This window comes from Ornithorhynchus anatinus, chromosome 9 (assembly GCF_004115215.2).
Source record: "Ornithorhynchus anatinus isolate Pmale09 chromosome 9, mOrnAna1.pri.v4, whole genome shotgun sequence".
NCBI lineage: Eukaryota > Metazoa > Chordata > Mammalia > Monotremata > Ornithorhynchidae > Ornithorhynchus > Ornithorhynchus anatinus.
In genome coordinates, this window is record NC_041736.1 from 11,869,014 (window position 1) to 11,894,663 (window position 25,650).

The 25,650-nt window shown below is 40.1% G+C and overlaps 1 protein-coding gene across 5 annotated transcripts in view; it reads right to left on the minus strand.

Moving 5' to 3' along the window:
• Positions 1-25,650, minus strand: part of KCNH7 (potassium voltage-gated channel subfamily H member 7) — a 312,948-nt gene that overhangs the window by 36,020 nt on the left and 251,278 nt on the right. For 3 of the 5 annotated variants that reach the window (XM_029072537.2, XM_029072538.2, XM_029072539.1), the window contains 3 exons: positions 18,539-18,938; positions 12,697-12,897; positions 677-931 (listed from right to left, as the gene is read on the minus strand). In XM_029072537.2, the coding sequence (XP_028928370.1) occupies positions 677-931; positions 12,697-12,897; positions 18,539-18,938 (856 nt within the window). The remainder of the gene's footprint in view (positions 1-676; positions 932-12,696; positions 12,898-18,538; positions 18,939-25,650) is intronic. The other 2 variants (XM_029072536.2, XM_029072534.2) reach the window with 1 other exon arrangement.

A 25,650-nucleotide genomic window follows, 5' to 3' on the forward strand; every position in this document is an offset into this window, starting at 1 on the left:
ATTAACTTGTATCTACACTATTTGATGGCATTTTATTTATGGATTTTAAATAATTTCTATTTGTCATACCCTTAGGTATGTATCTGTGTGAACACAAGAAATTGCAAAATGCAAAAATCCAATTGAGTTGCCTCCAGCACTTCTTGTGTATCTTTCCAAACCTTCTTCTTACACTTATGCTAGAGGAAGACAATCAGATTCAGTAAATACCCATTGTCTGATAGAAATGATAAACAACAGATCATGCCCACTGAGGGGGTGGCAAACAGAGGAAATGGCAGAAGCAAATCAGAGCTGTTTCCACTGCTCAAATAGCGTACTTTATGGAAAAGAAAATAAGGCAAATACAAAAGGACAGGCCTTTTGGAGTCTATCTGTAAAATTTAGCCTTAAATGAACAACTAACTGTGAAGAAGAGAACAGAAGCCTCTGTGAGAGAAAAATAGTGGGTATGAAACATTTTGCCAAAAAGACTTGATGGCATCAACCTCAAATCTGTAGAAGAATGATCTCTATGCTCGAATCAAATTAAACTTAATATGGAGCATTCAAATTTCTCACAGAAAGAGCAACCACACATAACTGGGCATTGGTTACCAATCTGTTGCCATTCCCAAGTAGTTCTGTATGTCTCCTTCGTGCTGTACCTCTAAGAGCTGTCTTTTGAAGCACTTACCGAGAATAGCTACCACAATGTCATCCTTGAGGATTTCAATGGAGCCTCTAGAGAGGAAGTAAAGTGCAGTAAGAACATCCCCACAGTGAACGAGTGTGTCACCTGGAGGTGCGTGGGTGGTCTTAAATTTCATCGCCAAAGCTCGAAGGCAACCTTTACTTGCCCCTCGAAAAGCTTTGCAGTGCTGTAGCAGAGTCTGGTTGAGGTGTAGACAAATGTCAGCTTGTAAGCATTCCGGAAACCCCTTTAGGACCTGAGGAAAGGAAATTAGATAATTTCAGTTATGTATTTCTCCAGTGAGAATGCTATATTGGACTTGCCTAAAATGAATTCTCTGGCCAACTGAAATGTGTGGATGTAAAGACAGGACGGTAGGAAGGCTGTAAGTAATTAACCAGATTAATGACTCTGGCTTTGTCGAACATGCAAATTTTTTGATCAAAAACCTGTTTTCTGATGTCATTCCATTAAACAAAACACAAGTAGAATTGCATCAATATGTGTACCTATGCTTGATTTTGGTGTCATAATGTGCCCAAGTATAATATGATGATGTTCAGGCATTTAAGCCCTTGTTTACCTGATTCCCTCTCCCTTCTGTGTCATCTATGCAGTTGGATCACTACCCATGCTCAGCCCTACACCACTTATGGAACATATCCAAATTATAGCCATTAATATTAATGTCTGTCTCGCCCTCTAGATTGCCAGCTTGTTGTGGGCCAGGAACGCATCCACCAACTCGGCTGTATTTACGTTTCCCAGAGTGCTTAGTAAAGTGCTTTGCACGTGATAAGTGCTCAGTAAATTCTGATGAATGATGTAAATAGTGAAAGACAATACAACTACTTACTAATGTTGGTATTTGTTAAGCGCTTACTATGTGCCGAGCACTGTTCTAAGCACTGGGGTAGACACAAGGGAATCAGGTTGTCCCATGTGGGGCTCACAGTCTTAATCCTTATTTTACAGATGAGGTAACTGAGGCACCGAGAAGTTAAGTGACTTGCCCAAAGTCACACAGCTGACAAATGGCTGAGCCGGGATTTGAACCCATGACCTCTGACTCCAAAGCCCGTGCAAAGTATTCAGGTATTCAGCTTTTTGGCTGAATTTCAACTGCCAACCTGGTTTACTCTAGTGTCCACATTAGAAATAGAAGTGCTCATCCTGATACGAACAGGGCATTAGTGAATGTTGTATCTCAGAGAGGCAAGGAGGAGTCATCTGAGAAATACTCAAGGTATCTTACATAAGCTTTGCCCATTTGAAATATGAAATCTAAAATAGCACTAGGTGAGAGGAAAAAAAAAGTGCTTGAAACTTCGATGGTCTAAGAATAGGCTCCCTTGAAGAAAGTCAAACTGCCAGAATTAGTAATGTTTCCCTCATAGCAGTGGCTGCTATTGATTTCCCACTCATTTTGAAGGGAATACATATATTAATTGGATAAAGCAAACATTTACTGAATCATTTTTAACTAATGTAATCAATTTATGGTGGTCAACACTGAGTAGAATTTCACATTGGCAGAAAAATTGAAGCCATAAAGTTCTTGCAAGACATTGTCTCCTACTCTTAGAAAATCTGGCGCTTGAGAGGGGAAATGACTATAGAAGGTCAATAGCATTTTCTAAATCCTTGATTTAGTGTCAGATGTGGGTGTTTAAAAAATTAAGAGTTTTCCCCAATGGGATGTACTCAAGCATTGGTATATGAGGCTATTTTGTTCCACAATAACCAACCTATAATTTACAAATGAAACATTAGTACCTTTAAACTCACTCTCTAGTGTTTTCTAAGATTGTTAAGAGAAATCACCACCTCAGCTTACACTGGGAAATAATAGAGGACACAGTGTTAAAACACATTTGAAGAAGTTGAACAATTTGTAAATAACGACAACAAAATAGATGTCTTTAAAGAACCCTGCAAATAACAACATAAAACAAGATTATTAAAAATAAAGAATTCTTTTCTTTTAGCTACATCACAAAATTTTATCAGAAATAGTTGATTGTATTGTCGGTTTCATGCTTACCAAAACAAAGCCATGATGCTATATAAACATCCTGAATGCCAAAATTTACATTAATGAATTATGATTAAGTATATTTTGAACTTTTTTTCTATCGCCATATTAACACATTATTAAAAACTCCTGCCTTGGTTGTGTTCAACAAAAACATTTTAAATATTTAAAACCACACTTTAAAGTCAATTCTAATTATACTCACTATATTGCCCCAAATTTCTAAACTATTGTAAAGAATTTTCCCCGAGATTTAGAAATTTTAAAAATAAAGTTTTTTAAAGGTATTGATTAACTGTAGTAGGCAGCCAGTAATATCCTACACACACAATGGAGACCTTTCTTTTGAGTTTGAAGATAATGGTACTGATGGTGATTTTTCTAATCAATGTGTGAGCAGGGCTGATAAAACTGTGTGACCACAATCCCTTTTACACTATGGAAGAGGGTTGGCCTGTACTGCATCACTGTATTTGTTATCTACAAGTGTTTGAAATTTTCATTTCTTCTTTATGACCTCCTAGGAGCTTCTCCTCTCTATGATTGTCATTCCATTTTTAATTGTGGTTGCCAGACTGAACTGTCTTCTCCTGCTGTTTCCCAACTGCCATGGTGTTTGTAGTTTCACTTAATTGTGTTTTTAAAGAGTTTCTTCTCCCCCACTACTTTCCAGTTTTCATATTTCAGCTTACCAACCTTTAGCTATCTGGGAGATCCTACTGTCAGTTAGTCAATTGTATTTACTGAGCACTTACTGTTTACATAGCACTGTACTAAGTGCTTGGGAGAGTAATAATAGACACATTCCCTGCCCACAACAAGCTTCTTGTAGCACAAGTGGAATGAACATTATTAGGCCACTGATTATTGACTGTGCTATAGGTCTTCTTCATCAGCCAGTCCATTTTCCCACGTTGTCAAACACAGTACTTGGGTAGTGTCAATGGAATTGCTCTAAAAAACATACATGATGTGTCTGAGGGAAGTGCAGTATTACAAGCATATAGAAAGTTTGGTCTGAATCATGATTTTTAAGTTTGCACTGTTACTCTGTTGGTCTGTCAAAAGAAATGCCCAGCCTGCACACTTCACTCCTCTAATGCTAACCTTTTCACTGTGCCTCAGTCTCCTCTAAATCAAGCAAACCCCTTGCCCGCGTCCTGCCTCTGGCCCTGGCGTGCCCTCCCTCCTCAAATCTGACAGACAATTAGTCTCCCTCATCTCAAAGCCTGATTGAGGGCACAACTCCTCCAAGAAGTCTTCCTTAACTAAGCCCCCCACCCCCTTTCTCTTTTCTCATTCCCTTCTGCATCACTCTAACTTGCTCCCTTTGTTCATCTTCCCTCCAGGCCCCACAGCACTTAGGTAATATCTGTAATCTATTTATTTATATTAATGTCCGTCTCCCCATCTTTTAGACTGCAAGTTCACTGTGGGCAGGGAATATTTCTGTTTATTGCTGTACTGTATTTTTCCAAGTGCTTAGTACAGTGCTCTGCACTCCAATAAATATGCTTGAATGAATATACTAATAGAGCATATACAGCAGAAAGCCCTTTTACAATGGAAACTTCCACGCAACAGACTGCTCTGTTGTTTTATCAATATAGTTTTGCTTGGGTAACCTAAGTATCTACTCTCAAAGCCCCATGTACTTTGTCTGAGACTCCTATGTGGGACAGGAACTGGTGTTTGACCTGATCTACTGTAGCGCGTAGTACAGCGTGGTTTAGTGGGTAGAGCACAGGCTTGGGAGTCAGAAGGACCTTGGTTCCAATCCTGATTCCAGCACTTGTCACTTGACTTCTCTGGGCCTCAGTTACCTCATCTGTAAAATGGGGATTAAGACTGTGAGCTCCATGTGGGACGTGGACTTTGTCCAACCTGATTAGTTTGTATCTACTCCAGCACTTGTGCTTGACCAATCCTAAGTGCTTAAGAAAAACCATCATTATTTCAGTGCTAGATAGAGAGTAAGCAATTAATGATACTGATAATGATGGTATTGTTAAGCGCTTACTATGTGCCAAGCACTGTTCCAAGTGCTGAGGGAGACGCAAGGTAATCAGGTTGTCCAATGTGGGGCTCACAGTCTTCATCCCCCTTTGTCAGATGAGGGAACTGAGGCACAGTTAAGTGACTTGCCCAAACTCACACAGCTGACAAATGGCGGAGTCGGGATAAGAACCCACGACCTCTGACTCCCAAGCCCTTGCTCTTTCCACTTAACCATGCTGCTTCTCATAAATATCACAATTATTAACCTGCCTCTAGACCCATAGGTAGCTTACTTTTGTTTAGGAACCCTAGGTTACCTCTTGAGAAAATGATTGTAATTTATACAGAGTCAAGGGCGTTCAATGGGAGAATATTGGTAATAAACAACTGAAACTAAACTACATTCAGGTTCATTCTAACTGGTAAATGATCAGTTCAAAAATGAAAGAGTAATCCTACAAGAGCATTCTGATTGCTAAGACAACTGGCACTGAAAACTCTTTGGGTCCCCTCTTTCCCTGATACTTTGATAATTTGATTAATTGAAATTAATAAAATTTAATTTTCACAGAAAATGTAAATTCCATGCCAAAAGAAATTAATCAGATCTTAATTACTTCTTTTAGCACATAGAGCCCACATTTTGTAGTTTTTTTATGATTAATGTCAATTACTTGTAGCTCTAATTTTCTAGTTGGTTAAAATGCTGACATGCAGTTTTAGATTAAACCCCCACACTAGTATGATCTGAGTCAGGAATCTCTATTTTTAGGATTAATATCCTATATTAATAGACTTTACCCTTGCTAAGTGACTCAAAATCATTACATAATTCAACCTCTTCTGTTAAGCAGCCAAGCACGAAAAAGTACATATGAGCATGATTCTTTTGCCTCCTAATATCCTGATAAATAGGCATTTAATACGTTACACGTAGCCACCCGAAGTGACTAAGCATAAACTGCTTTGCCCATCTTAATTTAAACTCCTATAACTAGGCCTAGGATACTTTCGAAAAGCCTACGTTTGGGGTTTGCTTTCTCCTTAAATCAGCTGCTTTGTCCTACAGATCATTAGGAGTTCAGTCCTTCTTGTTCATAACCCAAATCCTTATGCATTCATTCCTTCATTCATCTGTATTTATTGAGCACTTCCTGTGTGCAGAGCACTGTACTTAGCACTTAGGAGAGTACAATATAACAGTGAACAGACACATTCCATGCCTATAAGAGTTTACAGTCTAGAGGGGGAGACAGATATGAATGTAAATAAATTCCACAGGTATGTACATAAGTGCTGTGGGGCTGGGAGGGGGGATGAATTAAGGGAGCAAGTCAGGGCAAAGCAGAAGGAAGTGGGAGAAGAGGGAAGGAGGGCTTAGTCAGGGAGGACCTCTTGGAGCAGGCTTTGAAGTCGGGGAGAGCGATTGTCAGATTTGTGGAGGGAGGGCATTCCAGGCCAGAGGCAGGACGTGGGCGAGGGACTGGCGGGGACGGCTGCACGGTATGGGGGAGGAGAAGCAGGATGCTTCTCTTTCCTGCCAATGGCCCCCTACTGCACTAACAGACCCATTTTAACTAGTGGAGAGAAGTTTGACCGAGCAATCATAGCATTTCCCGACTAATTCTGCAGCCCCGCTCAGGTCAGAGTAATACAAATGTTGGCTGCTTCTTCACTAATCAAATTTCCTCTAGTGTTCTTTGCTCAGGTGCCTTTATTAGTCTTCACCAGGGTGTTTGACCCTGGGAAATCTCTGATGAGAGTCAACACCCCTGTGGGTCTGTAGAGATGGTGATGGATGCAACAGCAGGTTACCTAATCCTCCCGACTAACTGCTGAGAGAGAGAATCCTGTTCCCTCACCTGACCCATTCCCTTCACATTTATCATGCCTTAGCACATGAATCCTCTGTCCCCATCTGCTTGTCAAAATGTGATTCATGTTATCCCCATCATTGAAAGATATTTATTGAGCAGGAACCCTGGACCTGGCTGCATTGGGCCTTGTGTGCAGTGTGGAAAAAACAAGCTAAGAAAATGAACTCTAAAGGGATTTGTATGACATAACTTGTCAGTGTGCTGAATCACAGGCTGCTACTGTAGTCATATGTTATTGGTATATTTTTGTCCTTTATCTCTGAGTTTACTTTTGGCTTGCAAGTTTGGGGGTGTCTGATAAATTTATATTTCTGGTTTTCCCCTTGGAAGAAAGTGATGCTGGTTAAATCGGTGAATATTGAAATACTCCAGGAACAGACTTATTTTGGATGAGAACTGACCAAACTGATGTTCTTTGTAAATCATTTGGCTAGGGTGCCACAACACTCCTGTTTGATGTGAAGGATGGTAAAGGTTTGTGTCACACTTGCACTTCATTAATGAATTATCTTTGCTTTATGTTGGTTATTGATTAAAACTGGGCCTTTACTACCACAAGGACAATATTTTAAGACAGATCAACTCTTTCGGTGTACTAAATCAATATGTACTCAATCAATTGTATTCATTGAACCCTTACTGTGTGCGGAACACAGTACTGAGTGCTTGGGAAAGACAATGCAACAGACATGGTTAATATGTTCCTTACCCACAACAGGCTTAATAAATGGCACCTAAATGTTTTTGAAAGAATTAGTATATCTCTCCAGAGTGAGCAATTTGCTTCTTGGAACCAACTGGATCAGGTTAACTATATCATCAGCAATTGTTTACTTAGCACCTTTCTTCTTTACTTAGCACACTTCTAGTCAGAGTAAGATAAAGAAATCACAGTCTTAATTCCAATTTACAAATGGAAAATGCGGGCACAGAAGCCGGTGCATAATATACAGATTTCCTTTAATTTATGTGTTGTAAGATTTTTGAGTAATGGAATCATGTCAATTTATATATTTATTCATACAAATTTGGCTTATGTTCACTTGGAAGCTTCTATTGTGGGGTAAGGACACTGTGTGTTTAATTTATTTTAGAATCTGCTGCTTTTGGGTAGCTTCTTGTTGAGCCTCACTAGACAGCTCCAGAATGGTTCTCTCTGCTATTCTGGGTGATTCAAAGGTCATTAGGAGAATGTCTAGTGAAACTTGGAAGAAACCTTGACCAAAGCAGTTCAGTATGGAGTGACTCAAATTGAGTGGCACACAGTGGAAATATGAACTTTCTACATCCAAGTTTGAAAAGGTTGTGGTTGAAAATGAACCACATGATGCAGTATGGTTGAAATGAGGTTAATACATTGCTAACGTCAAATACTAAGTCTTTTCACAGACAAATTCCAAAAGTTGACATTTCCAAAAATCAAAGTCAGCCTTAATTATTGAAAATCATTATTATTAACAGGGCAAAGTTGGGGGCTGGGGCCAGATCAATTTTAGGAATATGTTAATGCTAGGTTAGAGCTAGGGTTTAGATTTAAGATAGCAGTATGGCTAGGACTTAAAGACAGGTTTACAGATGCACATAGGGTTAGGCCTAGCACTTGGGTTAGGCTAAAGATATAGTTAGGTGTATCCCCAGCCGAGTCAAGTGACCATAGTAAGCTCTTAACAAATGCCATTTAAAAATGTATGATTTGGGTTAGAATTGACTTGAAGGATAGACTGAGGTAGTACTTACTACCACTGAGTTAACAGGAATGGGTAGCCCTAATATCTCAGCAGTTTAAGAGGGCACATTCTCCATACCGAACCCTGTCTTTTGTGTATGTGTGGGAGGTGAGGGAATTTTTGAAACTTTTAACAGAACTGCAGATTGTTTCTGCATCCTGAAGCATCGGTCTACCGATAACTCAGTCAAGTGCATACGTTCTCTCTGAATTTGGATTACGAGTAACTGAGATTTAAGGCCCTTGCTCCCTGTCCCACAGATTTGCTGACATTTCTTAAGTGGGGGCAATTTGGCTTTGAGACCTCCCAGACAAGAATTCCCCTGATGGATACTAGGTTGAAGATTTGATGCACTTGATATTCACCTCACTCTCAGCCTCACTACACTTCTTTACATATCTTAATATATTTTAAAATTATTTAGATGAACCTCTATCTCTCCCTCTAGACTGTAAACTCGTTGTGGGCAGGGGATGTTTCTACTAATTCTTTGTATTGTACTCTCCCAAGTGCTTAGTACAAAGTTCTGACACAGCAAGCACTCAATATATACCATTGATTGACTAAACAATTCTCCTTTGCAGGCCTCTGAAATTGTAAACCAGACGGAACTTAGATCATTGTTTTCCTGGTACCACAAATAAATGGTTTCCCTGTCAACTCTTCATAATGGCAGAGGCATTTCGGGAGGTTCCCAGGAAAATCAGGGGAGAGCATGCAGTCAGGAAAATCTTGATTCATGCATAAACCTTAGGTACCTTCTACTTTCAATTTCGATAGCCACTGTGACATGGCTCTAAGCAAATAAAAGAACAACAGCTACATGCAGCCCACACATAACAGGGGTGACCCTTTAGTTCCCATGAAGTAGGACAGTTCCTGTAAATATCAACCAATATGAGCTTCATGTGATAAACAGGTATTGGAATACAGTGGTCTTTTTTCATTTTTATGTGGTACCAAAGGGTGACCTTTTCCAAAGAAATGGGTGATTTGGCCCTTGTGGATTATTTTTAGTCAAATCCTGATTTGTTCCTTTACGCACAGCTGTTCTCTTTCTGGACTTTGGCAGGAACCACCCACTTTGGCCTCTTTAGGTTGTTTGCTTTTAATTACCATTTCTCTCTGCTAGGGGCATATCAAGTACCCATAAGGAAGGATTAAATGCTCAGAAGGTTAATTTTGAAAGACAATGGGATGCTTCTTCTTTCAAATGGCTTTGCACTCACATTGGTGTCATGGCATACTCTCCTGGTACCTGGTGGAAAGAGTACCACAATAGGCAAAAACAGAAGCCTTTTCTAAAAATATTATTTTTCAATAACATTATAGGAGGCTCGGGAACTAATGTTACCTTTTACAAAGTGCTGTCACAAAACATCATTAAATATTCTTCACATTGGTCAGTGATGTCAGCTAAATGGGGTAAATATCAATGTGAATTTCCAGATATTTCTTATTGTAAATAAATATAACTAGATCTGAAAAAATCACCAAAAATGTGGCTATTTATCCAGTGAAATGACATGTTAAAATGTCTTAAAGGAAGATATAATTTAGATTTAATCTTTAAAACATTTTAACCAATAGGGAAGTAAAAACAAATACGGTGACAATGTATTGAATAGAACAAAATATTCTAACAAAGTAATACCCATTTCTTAGCATCAGATAAAGCATTATTTGAAGATATTATGGGTATTGTTTCTAATGTAAAAAATACCCCTCACTTGATTTTCTTCTACTCATACTATAGACATCTTTTCAAGCAAGCCTCTATTTGTTCCTTATGATGAGAGCATGATATAGGTGATGTTACAGAATCATTTTTCCTTTTTTTACTCACTTTGTAGTCATGACTTGAAGATGCAGACACAATGTACAAGTAGGTTTGTGCAAGAACAAACCCTTAAAAATCACATGCAAATCGCAAACGCATATGGTTAGCAGCCCATGACATAAACATGCAAATGATATAAAGCAAAAATTTCTGCAAATTTCCTCATGACAGTGATCTAAAGCAAATCATATACATTTTAGCTTGTGCGGGGCCTGGGGGAGGGGACGTGAGGCAAAGGAGTGTGATTTGAGTGTGGGGTACTGAACCACATTTAACTGATTTAGTGACACCAAGGAATTCTTCATTTTCCAAACAACTTTTCTTCATTTTGCTCCAATTTCATAGTTTACCCCACTCCCTTATCTCATTTTAGCTACCACTGAATCATGCAAACAGCTACAACTAAAATCCAAAAGCATTAAACAGGCTTCAAAACTCAGATAACATGGATATCCTCTACATTTTACACAAGAATTAAATTTGATATAAATACCTCCTGCTCTTACCAGTGGGTGGTGTTATTCCATTTTTAAGGTGTGAAGCAGACAAGGAAGAGATAAATCTTTCATAAGTACATCAATTAGGAGAGTTGACTACATAAACCACTCACAGGTGATGCATTCAAACAAGGAAAAGCAAATAGTTGTGAAGATTTTTTTTTCTCATAAAACTAGGGTTTTATGATGGGAAGAAATACTATAATAACATCGTGCTTTAATTCCATTAATCAATAAGCTAGTAATGTGAAAAGACATTCTGTGCTGTATATTTTGAAGAAAATCTGTATATGATTTCAACACATAATATTACAATTTCCCAGGAATTCTTGTAAATTGACTTATTTGTTAATCAGTAAATTAGTATGGAAGCAGAAAACATCAATTAATTTGTGGGTGCTTTTTCATGAAATAGTGAAATATCACCATAGAGTGAATTAACGTCACAGAGCTTCAACTCTGCAGAAAACACTCGGTGGAATAAAGAAATTTTATTGAAGAATGCTAATTAGCATTCTTAACATGCTAAGGTATATTAGCATGGCGAAGTATATTAGCTCAAAAATGAAAATTGTTGATTAAGACCTGGTCCTGTGAAAGACCTTAAGGACACAAAAATGGAGGATTTTGAAAACCAGGCAATATTTGCCATGCTATCTGTGATCTGGCTGATAATTACATATTTTTGTCTTTTTCTTCAAATAGTTATAGGGAGCTATCAACCAGATCTAAGACTTGAGGGTCATAAAGGATATATTCATCAAAATCATGCAGATTTGCTCATGCAAAGTTTGAATTTGCTGCTGCTGTTTTTAAACCTGAGTGATTTTGCTTTCCAAACAAATCTCAGAAACAGGGTCACTGCCCTTTTGAACAGTAGTCAGATGAGATGACACCTCATTTTTGACCATTTCATTTTTCCTATATAGTTTCCCATGGAGCCTGCCCTGATATATGTGTTATCGACTGTAATCCATCAGTTTCTATAATCACACAACAAGGTCAAATGAACACAGGTATTGTACCCTCAATTTTCTTCTAAAAACAGCACCAGCTTGTCAGGACAACTGTATGGTTAATTATACTGACCTTTGAGTGAAGATATAGTAGGGACTAGGGACTGACAGGTTATTATTCACAGGGAGGTCGGGGTTGGTTGTTTTACTACAGATACAACTGGGCCGGAGCTGATTATTTTCTATCTACCCTAGTGCTTAGCATTGAGCAAACGCTTCATAAACACCATTTACATTTTTTGAATATTAAGCACAAGATGCAGTAATACAATTGTTGTGTTATCTAACAATAAAAGGATAAGAGGGATAAATGTGTTCCTGTTTGAAAGCACTAAATTAATGCATATTCCTTATCCTTTCATGTTAGTAATATAAAGAATGAGGCATATGTCACTCCGGGGGCCAAGGGTATTATTCATCTTCAAAAACTGTCTTTTTTTTTTTTTATAAGGCAGGTACTTGAGCCCTTATCTCAATGATGGGGTCTTTCTTCTGGTATAACCCTTCTTACCACTAGACCACTAGACAAACTCTAACATACAATCAATCATGACTGTTCTTGGGTTGTTGCACATTCTCTGGTAAGATGGAAATTCAGACTTGGGTGAAATGATAGTCACTCCACTCAGTGAAATGAAAATGAGAGACACTCCCCAGAGCATTGGGAAGAGGAAACACAAAAGACGGGAGTTTTATGGGATTTGTTAAATGCTTACTATATTCCAGGCACTGGTATGTACTAAGCACTCAGGTTGATACGAGCTAATCAGGTTGGCCGCAGTCCATGTCCCCACAGTCTGAATCCCCATTTTACAGAGAAACACACAGAGAAGGAAAGTGACTTGTCCAAGGTCACACAGCAGACAAGTGGCAGGGCCAGGATTAGAACCCAAGTACTTCAGGGTCCTAGGCCCGTGCTTTATCTACTAGGCCATGCTGCCCATTTGGGCTTCCTAGCTGGTCTCACTCGTTTTCATTTGAGTAGTCAGCAACAGTAAATATGGCTCTTTGGGTCTGGAAACAGGGTCACGTACCATATTCATGTCAATGCCGTTGGTGTAAGTCCACGCGTGCTGGAAATACTCCTCGAGTCTCTGTCTCAGCGGGTTAGGGATTTGGTGAAAGCGAATGAATTCTTTGACCCGGAGCATCTGCATGTGGTACCTGGCGGTCCCCGAATACAGTCTTTGGATAATTGCAGACACATTTCCAAAAATACTTGCATACATTAGTGCTGGAGAAGATAAAAAAAAAACACCAAGTTAGCCATTATTCCTCCACTTTGGCACTATTCTCTTAGGACTTTCACAAAGACTGATTTGGGCCCCTCACAGGACGATAGCCGTTGCTTCCACTGTCCACAAGAGAAAGTCACTGTGTTTTATGACTGAATTTTACATTTACTCATGTAAGTAGCAAACCTTATATGAAAAAGTCTGCTGGACTGTTTTCATTGTAGCATTCTTCATTGAGTTTTGGAGGTTGGCTGTCAAACCAGACTGTTTATAATAGAACCAAAACACCTTTAAACCCAAACTGGAAAAATGAAGGTTAGAGAAATATATTGTTCCTTTTATCAGTACAAGAAGCAATGACACAGTAAAGATACTGCATTGATGAATGCAAATGCTATCAGGAACATCTATTTTAGAAACTTGATGTTTATTCTGAAATTTCAAATTCTGCTGTACTTAAAAATATCATACCGGCATTCCTAGAGAAAAGAAACAGCTAACTTTCCTGAAAAGAAAGATGAAATGAACTTCTTTTCATCAAACTTTATTTTCCCATTTATTTGCATTATGCAATTGGAAATGTAAGGCTATGAACCTACAGATCTGCTTCACAGTCGGCCTTATGGCATCTAATTAACCTCGGCCGGACGTGCTATTGCTCTCTGGGATGGGATGGCTTCATGGATTTCCCATTTTGTAATTTCTTGAGGGCTTTCCTCATCCCCAGTAAGGATAATACTCACAACAGTCCTTGAGGGAGAATGTTAGGAGAGGGAAGAAGATTAGAACTGAAAGCTCCATGCCTCGCATTTGGTCACTTGGCCTTGAGGCACACTGGAGATGCTAGATTCTGGGTGGCATTGTAGTTTGGAGCTGGTTGGAGACCTCAAGGTTAACCTATCTTCCTTCTCTTCCAAGTGTTCTCATTTGGGGATGGACTCGGGAGAATCTCACTGAGCTCCAGCGGAGGGAAGAGAGACAAAAAGAGGGAGGAGGGATTCTTTCCTGGAAGGGGTGTGGGAGCTGGGGAGCAAGAATCATCTAATGGGTGTGAGGGAAGGGAATCGTTCTCTTGTGGTAACAGATCCAAATTCTACAGCATGAAAACTGAGTGAAACCCAAAGCAAATGCACATTATTATAGTGAAATTGTATTTATCAAGTTTCTGTATAATGAGGAATATTGAGAAGAGAAGGAGTGTGGCCTAGAGGAAAGAACATTACTGGCCTAGGAGTCAGAGGACCTGGGTTCTAATCCTGACTCTGCCACTTCCCTGCTATGTGATCTTGGACAAGTCACATCTCTTCTCCGAGCCCTAGTTGCTTCATCTGTAAAATGGGGATCCAATATCTGATCTTCTTCCTGCTTAGACTGTAAGTCCCATGTCGGGCAGGGACTGAGTCCAACCTGATTAACTTGTATCTATCCCAGTGCTTAGAACAGTGCTTGATACATAGTAAGCACAAAAACACCATAATTATTATTACTATATTGATACCTTTAAAAAAACCTAATTCTCAGTAATCTTTAATTTTCTCAGGAATAATTGCCATTATTTGGATTTACAAAAGATTAGCAAGGATATCTAGAGGATTAGTGATGATATGCTTCTTCTATATAATTGTCTCAAAAAAGCTTATTAAACAATTTTTGGCTGCATTAATCTCTTTTTGGATAGATTCAGATTCTATGAAAATGCATCTTATGATCCTTCATGAGGAATTCATGGTACTGGCTAATAATATTCTGATTTTTTCCATGGGTAAAAAGAAAATTCAGCTTTTATATAATTAGTTCCCTACTTTGGGGTTTCTTCCACTTTCCTCACTCTAAAACTTACCTTGTAAGAGATGGTATTGCTTATGAAACTAACTCTTATTTAAAAATGAACTATACTGTTTAGTTTGAGAGTTCCTATTAAAACTTCACCATAATAATAACGATGATGGTATTTATTAAGCATTTATTACATACAAGCACTGTGCAGAGCACTGGTGAAATGCAAAATAATCAAATCAGATGAAGTCCCAGTCTATACAGGACTTGCAGTCTAAAAAGGAGGGAAAACTGGAACTTTATACCCATTTTACAGATGAGGAAACTGAGGCCCAGAGAGTTTAAGTAACTTGCCGAAGGTCACACAGCAGGCCAGTGGCAGACTTGGGACTAAAATTGGGTTTCTGATTTCCAGTCCTATACTCTTTCCACACTGCCTCAGCATGAACATGTATTCATCCTCGGTACTCACCAAAGCGCTTGTACAGTGCTCTGCATACAGTAAGCACCTAATAAATTTCATTGATGAGTAAATGATCGATCCAGATTTGTGACCATCTGGAACTGAAATAGGCAGTCTGAAGGCACCAACACTTTCAGGCTGTTAGGGTACAGGCACCCCTTGGGTTTACAGGATGGCTACAGTGCTGTAAAGCAGCCCTTAACACAAAATTCTACAAATCCAAGACCCTTTCCCCATTATGATTTTCCGTTCGTAATTGCGAATGCATTCTTTGCATTCTGTTCTGCTCTGTCCGCTTTGGAGTCTTCCAGGCTATAATCAGAGAGGTGTTCCCCTTATACTTTCTACTCTACATATTTCCTCCATCTCCCCATCTCTGAGACCCCTTCTCCTCCACAAGAACAGAGAGCTAAATAAGAGTTAAAATAAAATAGATTTATTTGAATTAAGAGAAAAGTGAAACCCGATCTTAGAGTTTTGAAAATAGAAAAAAGACCCAATAATTCTCCCCAAATATTTTTTGTGCTGCTCAAATCCATGCCCTAATTATGATATATGCAAGCATAAATTGTACTGTATCATTCAAAGTATCTGAGAGTGTTGGAACACTTTTACTATCCAAAGCTCTTAATATCCTTTCCAAAAAAAAACCCCAAACCACTGGAAATATGACAGTGAGGTTAATTAAAATGGCCATATATTAAACAGAAAAGTATACATCAAATGAAAGTTTAAGAAGTCTTAATTTCATCGTATTGAAACAGATTCAGTTTTCTAGAAAGAGTGGGAAGGAACAGATTGAGTGTCAAACCAGGAACCTGCCATCCTCCCGGAAGGTGACCACAAACATACTCTGGTGAATATCCATAGCCTAAAGCTCTCAGCTGAGAAAATCTTGACTTCTCATTTGGGTCTCTCTCACTTGGAGGCCAGGACAGGGATAAACTGATTCTTGACTCTGGTGGCCTGGGATGTTTCCTAGGCACGATGAAGAATTCTGATACTGCCATAATGGCCCAGACCCTGAATGTCTTCAGGAGGATTGGACAGACCATTCAGTATTTAGGGATTTTAGAGGTGTAGAAACAAAATACAAAACTTTCAAGCTCATGATTTCTAACTAATAGGTTCATTTTAACCGTTTTTTTCCTTTGGATAATTTTTTTATTCTAGGAGAATTAGAATATTTTAAGCACCATTAATATACACAGCTTCCAGCAGATTAGAGCTGAAATAAATGTTGCCACTATCTTTATACTCTGATTACTTATTTAGTCTAACCACTCATTATTATTTTTACTTCAGCCTTACTAGTAATATTTTCATATTCCCTTTCCTACCCAACCCAAATAAATTGGTTATTTCCCTAGTCTTTCGGGAACTAACACTTCAAATTCCTCTGAAATCACAGACAGATTGGATGAAGATGAACCCACTAAAATCTGCTCAGTGAACTGGAAAAAATAATTCATTCCTACATTCATCTTTTTCCCCACCTCTGGGGGTTTGCACCCTCTGCTGTTCTATATCCTAAGACATCTTAGTGGGTTTTTCTCTCTTTCCATCTCTTTTTGCACTCTGACATCCTATTATTCTTTCTTCAAATGCACTCGTTTACATTATTCAGAGAGGAGATAAGTAGGCTTGTCTGGAGGCATTAAGCAGTGAACCATATAAATACACACACAACCAGGTAATGAAACACACACATTTACACACACATTTACACATACATACTCCCCCCTCCCCCACTCTCCTACACACACCTGAGAGAGTTAAAGAAGCGGAGAGAAATAGGCAGATAGAGGTGGGGGAAGAAGCAGAAAAACCAATACCCAGAAACAGAGGGTATAAGACAGCTGTTTCTAACAACTGTACTTTTCAAAGCTGGGGTGAACTGGGTGCATGATAAGGTGAGCTTCACTTGGAAGACCCTTCCCTTAACTATTCTGGCAGGGTTTTAACTTACTATGCTTCCATACATCATGCAAAGTTCACACTTCTATTCAGCCCTTTGCCTGAATTTGTGACTTTGATGTGAACCATAGGTGATTTAGTGCTCCTGGATGTTTTAAACATGAAAAAAGTTTTTAAAATGTAAAATTATTTCAAATACTAGGAAGCAGCATGGCTTGGTGGAAAGAGCATGGGAAGTAGAGGACCATGGTTCTAATCCCGGCTCTACTACTTGTCTGTTGTGTTCCCTTGTGTGTTGTGTGTCACAACTTCTCTGTGCTTCAGTTACCTTCATCTGTAAAATGGGGATTAAGACTGTAAACCATGTGCACCATGGACTGTGTCCAACCTGATAGGCCTAGCAAATACCATAAAAAACAAACAAAAATTGCCACGCCGATCAGTAAGATGCAAGTACCTGTAGAAGAATATTTTGCCTAGGTGAGCACTTCTAAATATTTAACACCTTCTGAATTTCTTTCAATTTGGTAGGCAGGCCAAGGTTACTGCTATATTAGATGCTATAAAATCCGTTTTTTCCATCTCCCTTCGGCATCAGTGAAGCTCTCTTCAGGAGTACTTTGATTTGATTTTTTCATATTAATGTTCTCGCAACTCGAATCGTAACTGAGTGCCTTTCAGCCCTACAGATGCAAAGTGCTTTTCAACCGTAACCCTGCTCCCGCAATACCTAATGGATGAAGGGTAGATGATCGGGTAGCACCCAGCCTGTGACATAGGGAGAAAAATTCTTACTCTTATGTCAAGTGACGGGCTAGGCACTCTTTTGCAGTCAAGCAAAATCTCAGCTGTGAAAGACAGACAATGAAAAAACTTGCCACTATAGTTCACAGCTACCTGGACAATGCTACATAGTGAATCTCAGCTACGATTATTAATTTCGTGATTGCATCCTTGAGCTTTCAGATATCCTCAGAACAAGAGGAGCAGCATGCCCTAGAGGATAGAGCACCAGTCTGGGAGTCAGAAGGACCTGGGTTCTAATCTCAGTTCTGCCACTTGTCTGCTCTGTGACCTTGGGCAAGTCACTTAACTTCTCTGTGCCTCAGGTGAAATGGGATTAAGACTGTGAACCCCATGTGGGACACGGACTGTGTCCACCCTGATTTCCTTGTATCACCCCAGTTTAGTACAGTGCCTAGCACAGAGTTAGAGCTTAACAGATACCATCGAAAAAACAACATCTGGGTGCATACGCTACAATATTTTCTGCATCTTTGCAGCAGAGTGCTGCCTCATAGATAGAAAAAAACCAGCCTGGTACAAAGGAAAGTTCAATATGCTATCACTCCATCAGTTCTCTGCACGTGCTCGTTTCCCTCCACCCCCACCTTGATATTTGAAGCATCCACAGGCTTATACTCTAGTATGACAATGTGTTATTAGTTCATTCTGTTAAAGGACCAAAATGAAATTTTACTTACAGCCAATCAACATGACACAAATGGAAAAGATTTTCTCCGAATTGGTGTTAGGAGACACATTGCCGAATCCTACACTCGTTAAACTGCTGAAGGTAAAATAAAGTGCTGTGACATATTTGTCCTTAATGGATGGCCCAGAGCTTGCGTCACTCTGATTGTACCGTTTTCCAATCTGTTGTCCTAAGGAATCCAACCATCCAATTTTGTCAGTCAGGTAAGGCCTTTCTACATTCCCAATTGCATACCAAATGCAAGCAAGCCAGTGTGCGATCAGAGCAAAGATGCACATGAGAAGCATCAGCACCGCAGCACCATATTCAGAGTATCGGTCCAGTTTCCGGGCCACTCGCACCAATCGCAGGAGCCTGGCAGTCTTCAAAAGGCCAATTAGGGTGGTTGTCTGTCAGGGAGGAAGAATACGTAACATCAGAAACCAACAAGATGGGCAATCCAGAGTGAGGTGTATTTTGTGCAAATCTGCAAACCCAAGAGACGAGCAAGGGAGTGATGTGAAACACAAAGGAGCGCGTTATTTAATAAATGCATTTTTGTACTGGGGGTGTTCATTTAATTTCTCATTCAGAACTATTATCCCTTCCCCAAGTAACTTTAAGGGAAATAAGCAGTGTATTTTCAAACAAGAAGATGCGTTTTCTAGCAAGGTGTTTCGCCCTGGTCATCAGAGAGCTGATCTCTAAACCCGAAGCCAAGTCTGCTTTCCTTCTGGACTCACTGTGAAGCTGTAAACTGGGTATGCAGCCTTGATCTGGATTGGAACTTCTAACAATATACTGTATTGACAGCAGAATATCCCATTTTATAGATAAATAGCTAAGCCTCTAATTAGGGGATTATAGTTGACCAAGTAACTAATCGTAGGGCACTACTATGTAATAATGTGGCATTAAAGTGGTGGTTTGGCCTTGAAATCAAAAATCTGCAAATTATATGTTCATTTCTTAGATTTCCTTAATAATGCTGACTGTCAGTACTATATAATTCACAGGCCGTATAATTATTCTATAGTTACCCGGTGTTTACCAATCAATTCTCAAGTAATTTTATCTGCTTCTTCTTGGTGTTTGTTTTGCAGAACACCCCCAACTGTGTTATACATCGTAATCACTAATTTAAAAATCAGAACACGGCAGAGTCTTTATCCGTAACTGATGTCCTACTTGCTGCACATGCCCAGAACTCTCCAGACATGCCCGAACGACAGGTGGGGGACGGGAGAGGGAGGAGACATTGGGAACAGAGTGTGTCTGGTCAGAAGTATTAGCTCGTTGAAATGAGCAAAGCAGAAAAAGGGGCGAGAGCGGGTGGGGGAGACAACCTCAAAGGATGAGACTTTGGAGCAGGGAGATTCCCCGTGCCAAGTGAAGAGAGGGGATTCTCAGGAGATTGAGAAAGGAAACAGCAGGATGCTGGGGCACTGAGAAGTGAGGAATGAGGACAGTGCCCAGGGCTGAGAAAGCTTCCCCTCCAGTGGGGCACAACTCAGAAAAAAAGCAGAAGGTCAAACAGATAAAAAAATAAAAAGCCATGAAACGGAAAGGTAGAGAGAAGGAACAAAAAGCCAAGGTCCTTGTTTTCCCTCCACATTCTGTGCAGGCTTCAAATGTCTGATGGTCACAATGCACACAGAAGAATCAAAGTCATCGACTGATATATGAAACCGCGTCTGGTCCAGCCAGAGCTGCAAATAGATCTGAGGCCTGACAGGCAGGGACACAACGGAATCAATCTGCTCCAGCTGTTGGAACACTTCCAGAGATAAGCCAAGTGGTCCAGGAAGAAGGGCCCACCTCCCAAAACCAGTACCTGCCAGAGGCGGGGAGTAGACACTGCCTGATGTGGGGGGATGGGGGGAAAGAGGCTGACAAGATGCAGACAAGAGATAGAATCAGTAAAGTAGCTGCTCTGCTGTCAGATAGACTAGGAGTAGCAAATTATGGCTGGATGCCAACAGGTGAAGGAACTAAGGTCAGGAATCCAGCTAGCAGTTCCTGAGTATAGAACATGATTGATGTTAAACACAAACCTGGAAGGAATCAGAGCTGTCCAGATCTGCTTTTTGAACATCCACTTGGTGGAGTTCAAGGTGCTCAGTGACTGGGACTTGCAGAATAAAGAAGTGACATGTTCCCTGCCCACAAGGAGCTTACGTGCTAGTGTGGGGACAAACTTAAAAATATTGACAAACAGGAGTCCAACATTTCAGGATGACTGTTATTGAGAGAAGGGCTTTTCGCCACATCAACTTAGGTTGGAGAAGCAGCATGGCCCCGAGGCTAGAGCACTGGCCTGGGAGTTGGAAGGACCTGGGTTCTGATCCTGTCTCTGCCACTTGTCTGCTGTTCATTCATTCATTCAATAGTATTTATTGAGCGCTTACTATGTGCAGAGCACTGTACTAAGCGCTTGGAATGAACAAGTCGGCAACAGATAGAGACAGTCCCTGCCGTTTGACGGGCTTACAGCCTAATCGGGGGAGACGGACAGACGAGAACAATGGCGATATATAGAGTCAAGGGGAAGAACATCTCGTAAAAACAATGGCAACTAAATAGAATCAAGGCGATGTACATTTCATTAACAAAATAAATAGGGCAATGGAAATATATACAGTTGAGCGGACGAGTACAGTGCTGTGGGGATGGGAAGGGAGAGGTGGAGGAGCAGAGGGAAAGGGGGAAAAGCGGGTTTAGCTGCGGAGAGGTAACGGGGGGGTGGCAGAGGGAGTAGAGGGAGAAGAGGAGCTCAGTCTGGGAAGGCCTCTTGGAGGAGGTGAGTTTTAAGTAGAGTTTTGAAGAGGGGAAGAGAATCAGTTTGGCGGAGGTGAGGAGGGAGGGCGTTCCGGGACCGCGGGAGGACGTGGCCCGGGGGTCGACGGCGGGTTAGGCGAGACCGAGGGACGGTGAGGAGATGGGCGGCGGAGGAGCGGAGCGTGCAGGGTGGGCGGTAGAAAGAGAGAAGAGAGGAGAGGTAGGGAGGGGCAAGGTGATGTAGAGCCTCGAAGCCTAGAGTGAGGAGTTTTTGTTTGGAGTGGAGGTTGATAGGCAACCACTGGAGTTGTTTAAGAAGGGGAGTGACATGCCCAGATCGTTTCTGCAGGAAGATGAGCCGGGCAGCGGAGTGAAGAATAGACTGGAGTGACCTTGGCCCAGTGGCTTCACTTCCTCTGTACCTCAGTTACCTCACCTGTAAAACAAGGATTAAGACTGACCCCCACGTGGGCCATGGGCTATGGCCACCCTAATTAGCTTGTAACTATCCTAGCGCTTACTATAGTATCTGGCACACTGATGCTTAACAAATGCCATTTAAAAAAAGGAATCTGGCAGAAATGAGAACTCCTTGACAATCAGATGATTATCCCCTAAGATCATGTGGGAAAAAGACCAATAAAAGCTGAGTTACCCTGAAATGTTGGACTCCTGCTCGTAAATACTTTTAAGTTTGTCTTCCACGTTAGAATGTAAGCTCCTCGCAGGCAAGGAACGTGCCAATTCTTTATTTTGTACGTCCCTAGGCACTTAATATAGCCAACTGCACCATTTGGGTGTTCAAAAAACAGACTTGCACAACAGCTCTGATTCTATTTAGACCATTTCAAGTAAAAACACTAAATAATAGCGTGGCTTTTTTTTTAATTGGTCTGGAATACCCAGCGGATATACTACTGTAAAGTTAGCTTTTGCTTTCTATTCTTGTTCTTTTCCCTGCCACCTCAAAACCGCTGATTTGTTTTTAATATTGTGATTTAAGACATGGGAGCCTAGGAAGAAGGAACCCAGCTCAAGGAGTCAGAAGTCCCATGTTCTGCTACTTTGCCGCTTGCCTGCTGGGTGATCTTTCTGGACCTCAGATTCCTTATCCATAAAAGGCAGAGAATAATACTTCTTCCCCCTACCTCACAGTGATGTTTTGAGGATAAAGCAAAATAATTGACGAGAAAGCATTTGGAATGATTAAAAAGTCCTAGGCAAACTCAAGGTAATACTTTCCATTATATGAATATTCTATAGGTACTCTTCCTTTTTGGAAGAAGATTGCTATATAAAAATTGAGTGAATAAATGGAAGATTTTAAAAGGCATTTTTAGTGTGCACTTCTTCAGAGGGAATGCTTCCTCACAAGTAATTCTTCTGGTGACAGCCCTGTGATGGTTTTGCTTAAAACGATACTGTATTGATAAATGAATCAAATCAACTGTTCGTACAATGCAGAAACAATCAGGTAATGCCACTGCCAAATTTCTCCTGGATTCATTCCTAAATCAAGATGAATAGTGTTTGAAAACAGAATGTCATCAAGTCCACCAAGCATATCAGTTGACATAATAAATAAAATATATGAATAACATGTGAATGGCTTGATTATCCAGAAGTACAGTATAGGATGATGCATCTATATAGAAGATTGCCATTTTTCATGTAGAATAATTACAGGAACGAGCAGGGAGACAGAGAATGTATTACTGAGCAGTTGCTACATATCTCAGTTGCATTATAAGGATGAATGGATCATGACTTCAACTGCCAAGAAAGTTCTCTTGTGCTCGGTAATGTCTGCCCGTGTGCAATTACTTACGCTCTTCTGACAAGGTGAAAAATGGTGGTGACTTATTTGTTTGTTGCCTTATTGTTATCAATTCACCTGGGCATTCTGTTAGAGTCACTGTATGGTAAAGCTAAGGCATCAAAAATAATGCTTTATAATAGGGATGGTGCTTCAAATTGCAATAGCACTTTTTATCTTCAATGACATTCACTACTTAATTCTCCCCCAACATGCCCATAAGACTGTACAGTTTACTGATATCTTTATACTTTGTTACTTCAGTGTATCCGTAATTTATTTTATTACGTGCTTTCCCTGCTAAATTGTACAATGCCTGAAGATAGGGATTATGTGTCCTAATTCTGTGGCATTTTTCCAAGTGCTTAGTGTACAGTCCTGTGCACGGAGTAAGTTTCAGTCAATAATGCTGATTGACTGAGGGAAGATGAATGATTAGCTTAAACTTTTGAAGAAGCTCATAGAAGAACCAGAATTTCTGGTTCCGTGCCTCACTGATCTACACACTTAATAGTTCCTTTTCCCCATACAAATATTTGGAAAATGAACACTGAAGAAAATCAGCATTTCAGCCATCCATTTTGAATTTTTTTTGGCTCTTAGGATAGTGATCTTGTTTAGTATGCTTTACTATCAAGTCTTTTAGAGATATATATTGGATCTTGCTATGAGGTAGAAAAGAGGTCCCAAAACAGGCCGTATTGATGATACATGCGCCTCATAGCTTCTCCTTTGCCCTTTCTTCCCAGCCAATGGACAACTAGTTTGTTCCTTTTCACTGAGCTCCTTGACCCTCCCTTGCTCTCTGCCCCTCAGAAGGTTGAGCAGAGCAAGTTCTGCCCTAGTCCTCTGCCTGGTCTTTTCCTGCTACTGTCTGGACTCTCCCTGGGGTCTAGCCATATAGCTCCAGCCCTAGAGAACCTTTATCTTCCACAGGGTCCCAGACTCATTCGGCAGCAGTTCTAATGGCTGGGGAACCAACCTCAGCTTTCCTCACCTTTTTATATGTCTTAAGAGGAGGGAAGACAATTGGGGTTATCATCATCATTAATGGTATTTATTGAGTGCTTACTAGGTACTAACTGAGCACTTGGGAGAGTATAACACAACAAAGTTGGCAGACAAAACAATCTTAGGGTGATATGCAGAGCAATATACTAAGCTTTCGGGGGAATTCAACACAACAGAGTTGGCAGACAGGTCATTTGGCATTAAACCAAGATCCCTGGGTCATTAGATATCTTAGGTGTCTGCAGATTTAGTCATCCTTTCCTCCTTGAGTCAGAAGAACCACTGAATAATAACTGTGATATTTGCTAAGCTCTTACTAAGTGCCAAGAACTGTACTAAGTGCTGGGTTAGATAAAAGTTAATCAAGTCCTAAATGAGGCTCATATTCTAAGAAGGTGGGAGAACAGATATTGAATCTCCATTTTGTAGAAGCGGAAACGGAGGCACTAAGAACGTAAGTGACTTGCCCAAGGTGGTAACACAGCAGACAGATGGCGGAGCCAGGGTTAGAACCCAGGACCTTTGACTCCCAGGCCCGTTTTTATTGTGCTAGGCCAAGCTGCTTCCACTAGGTCACTGAAGAAACAAAACCCGATTTAGTATTATTTCTTCAGTTTTTCACTTTGTATGAGTGCAATATTTCTAGCCAGAGTTACTGTTTGGTCCACAGATGCTATAAATTATATCTAAAGGGAGAAATTCAAACACTCTGGGAAAATTCAAGGAGAAGGATTATAAAAGACACAAGGCTTCCACCTCTAAGTCCAGCAGTTACAAAAAAAATCTTTTTTTAGCATTTCCATTTAGGTGGGTAGGAGACATAGTAAAAATCAACCGTTGCTAAAAAGCATAGTCACTGCATCATCTACCATAACGGCATCTCTAATTTGAAAGCTTCTCAAGAGATTGCACCCTATTTCACTCTCTCTGGGTAAAAAATGACATGAAGGGAAATCTACCTGATTAAGAACTGCATTTTTAACGGACACCGTCGGAATTGTCTTTATTTACCTAAAGGTCACTCCTCCAGATGTCCAATTACGTTGACCTCCGAGGTGACTGGTGGTCACTTCTAATACTGACAGCTTTAAGAGCTATTTATTTCCCACCCACAGTTTTATAAACTCCAGGCAAGTTCCAGGCTGTTTAATTTTTATTCTAAATTTGGTTGAGATTGTTAAATCTTTGGAAGGCAGGAATAAAATTCAAATTAATCTTGACAAGTGTGAAAAAGAGTTCTATAAAACAGGTTAATATTCAAATAGACAGGAGAAGTTAGTATAGTTTGGGGAGAGACAACAAAACAAATACAGATTAGAGAAGATTGAAAAGACACAATTTCAGTAGAAAAAGATTTTAGGGAATTAGTTAATCATATGTGAGTATGAATCAGCCCCAGAGCTTCATTATGAAAAACGCTTACGTAGTACTGGGAATGTTAACAGTACTATGGCGTATTGGATAGAGCAAGGGCCTGGGAGTCAGAAGGTCATGGGTTCTAATCCTGGCTCTGCCGC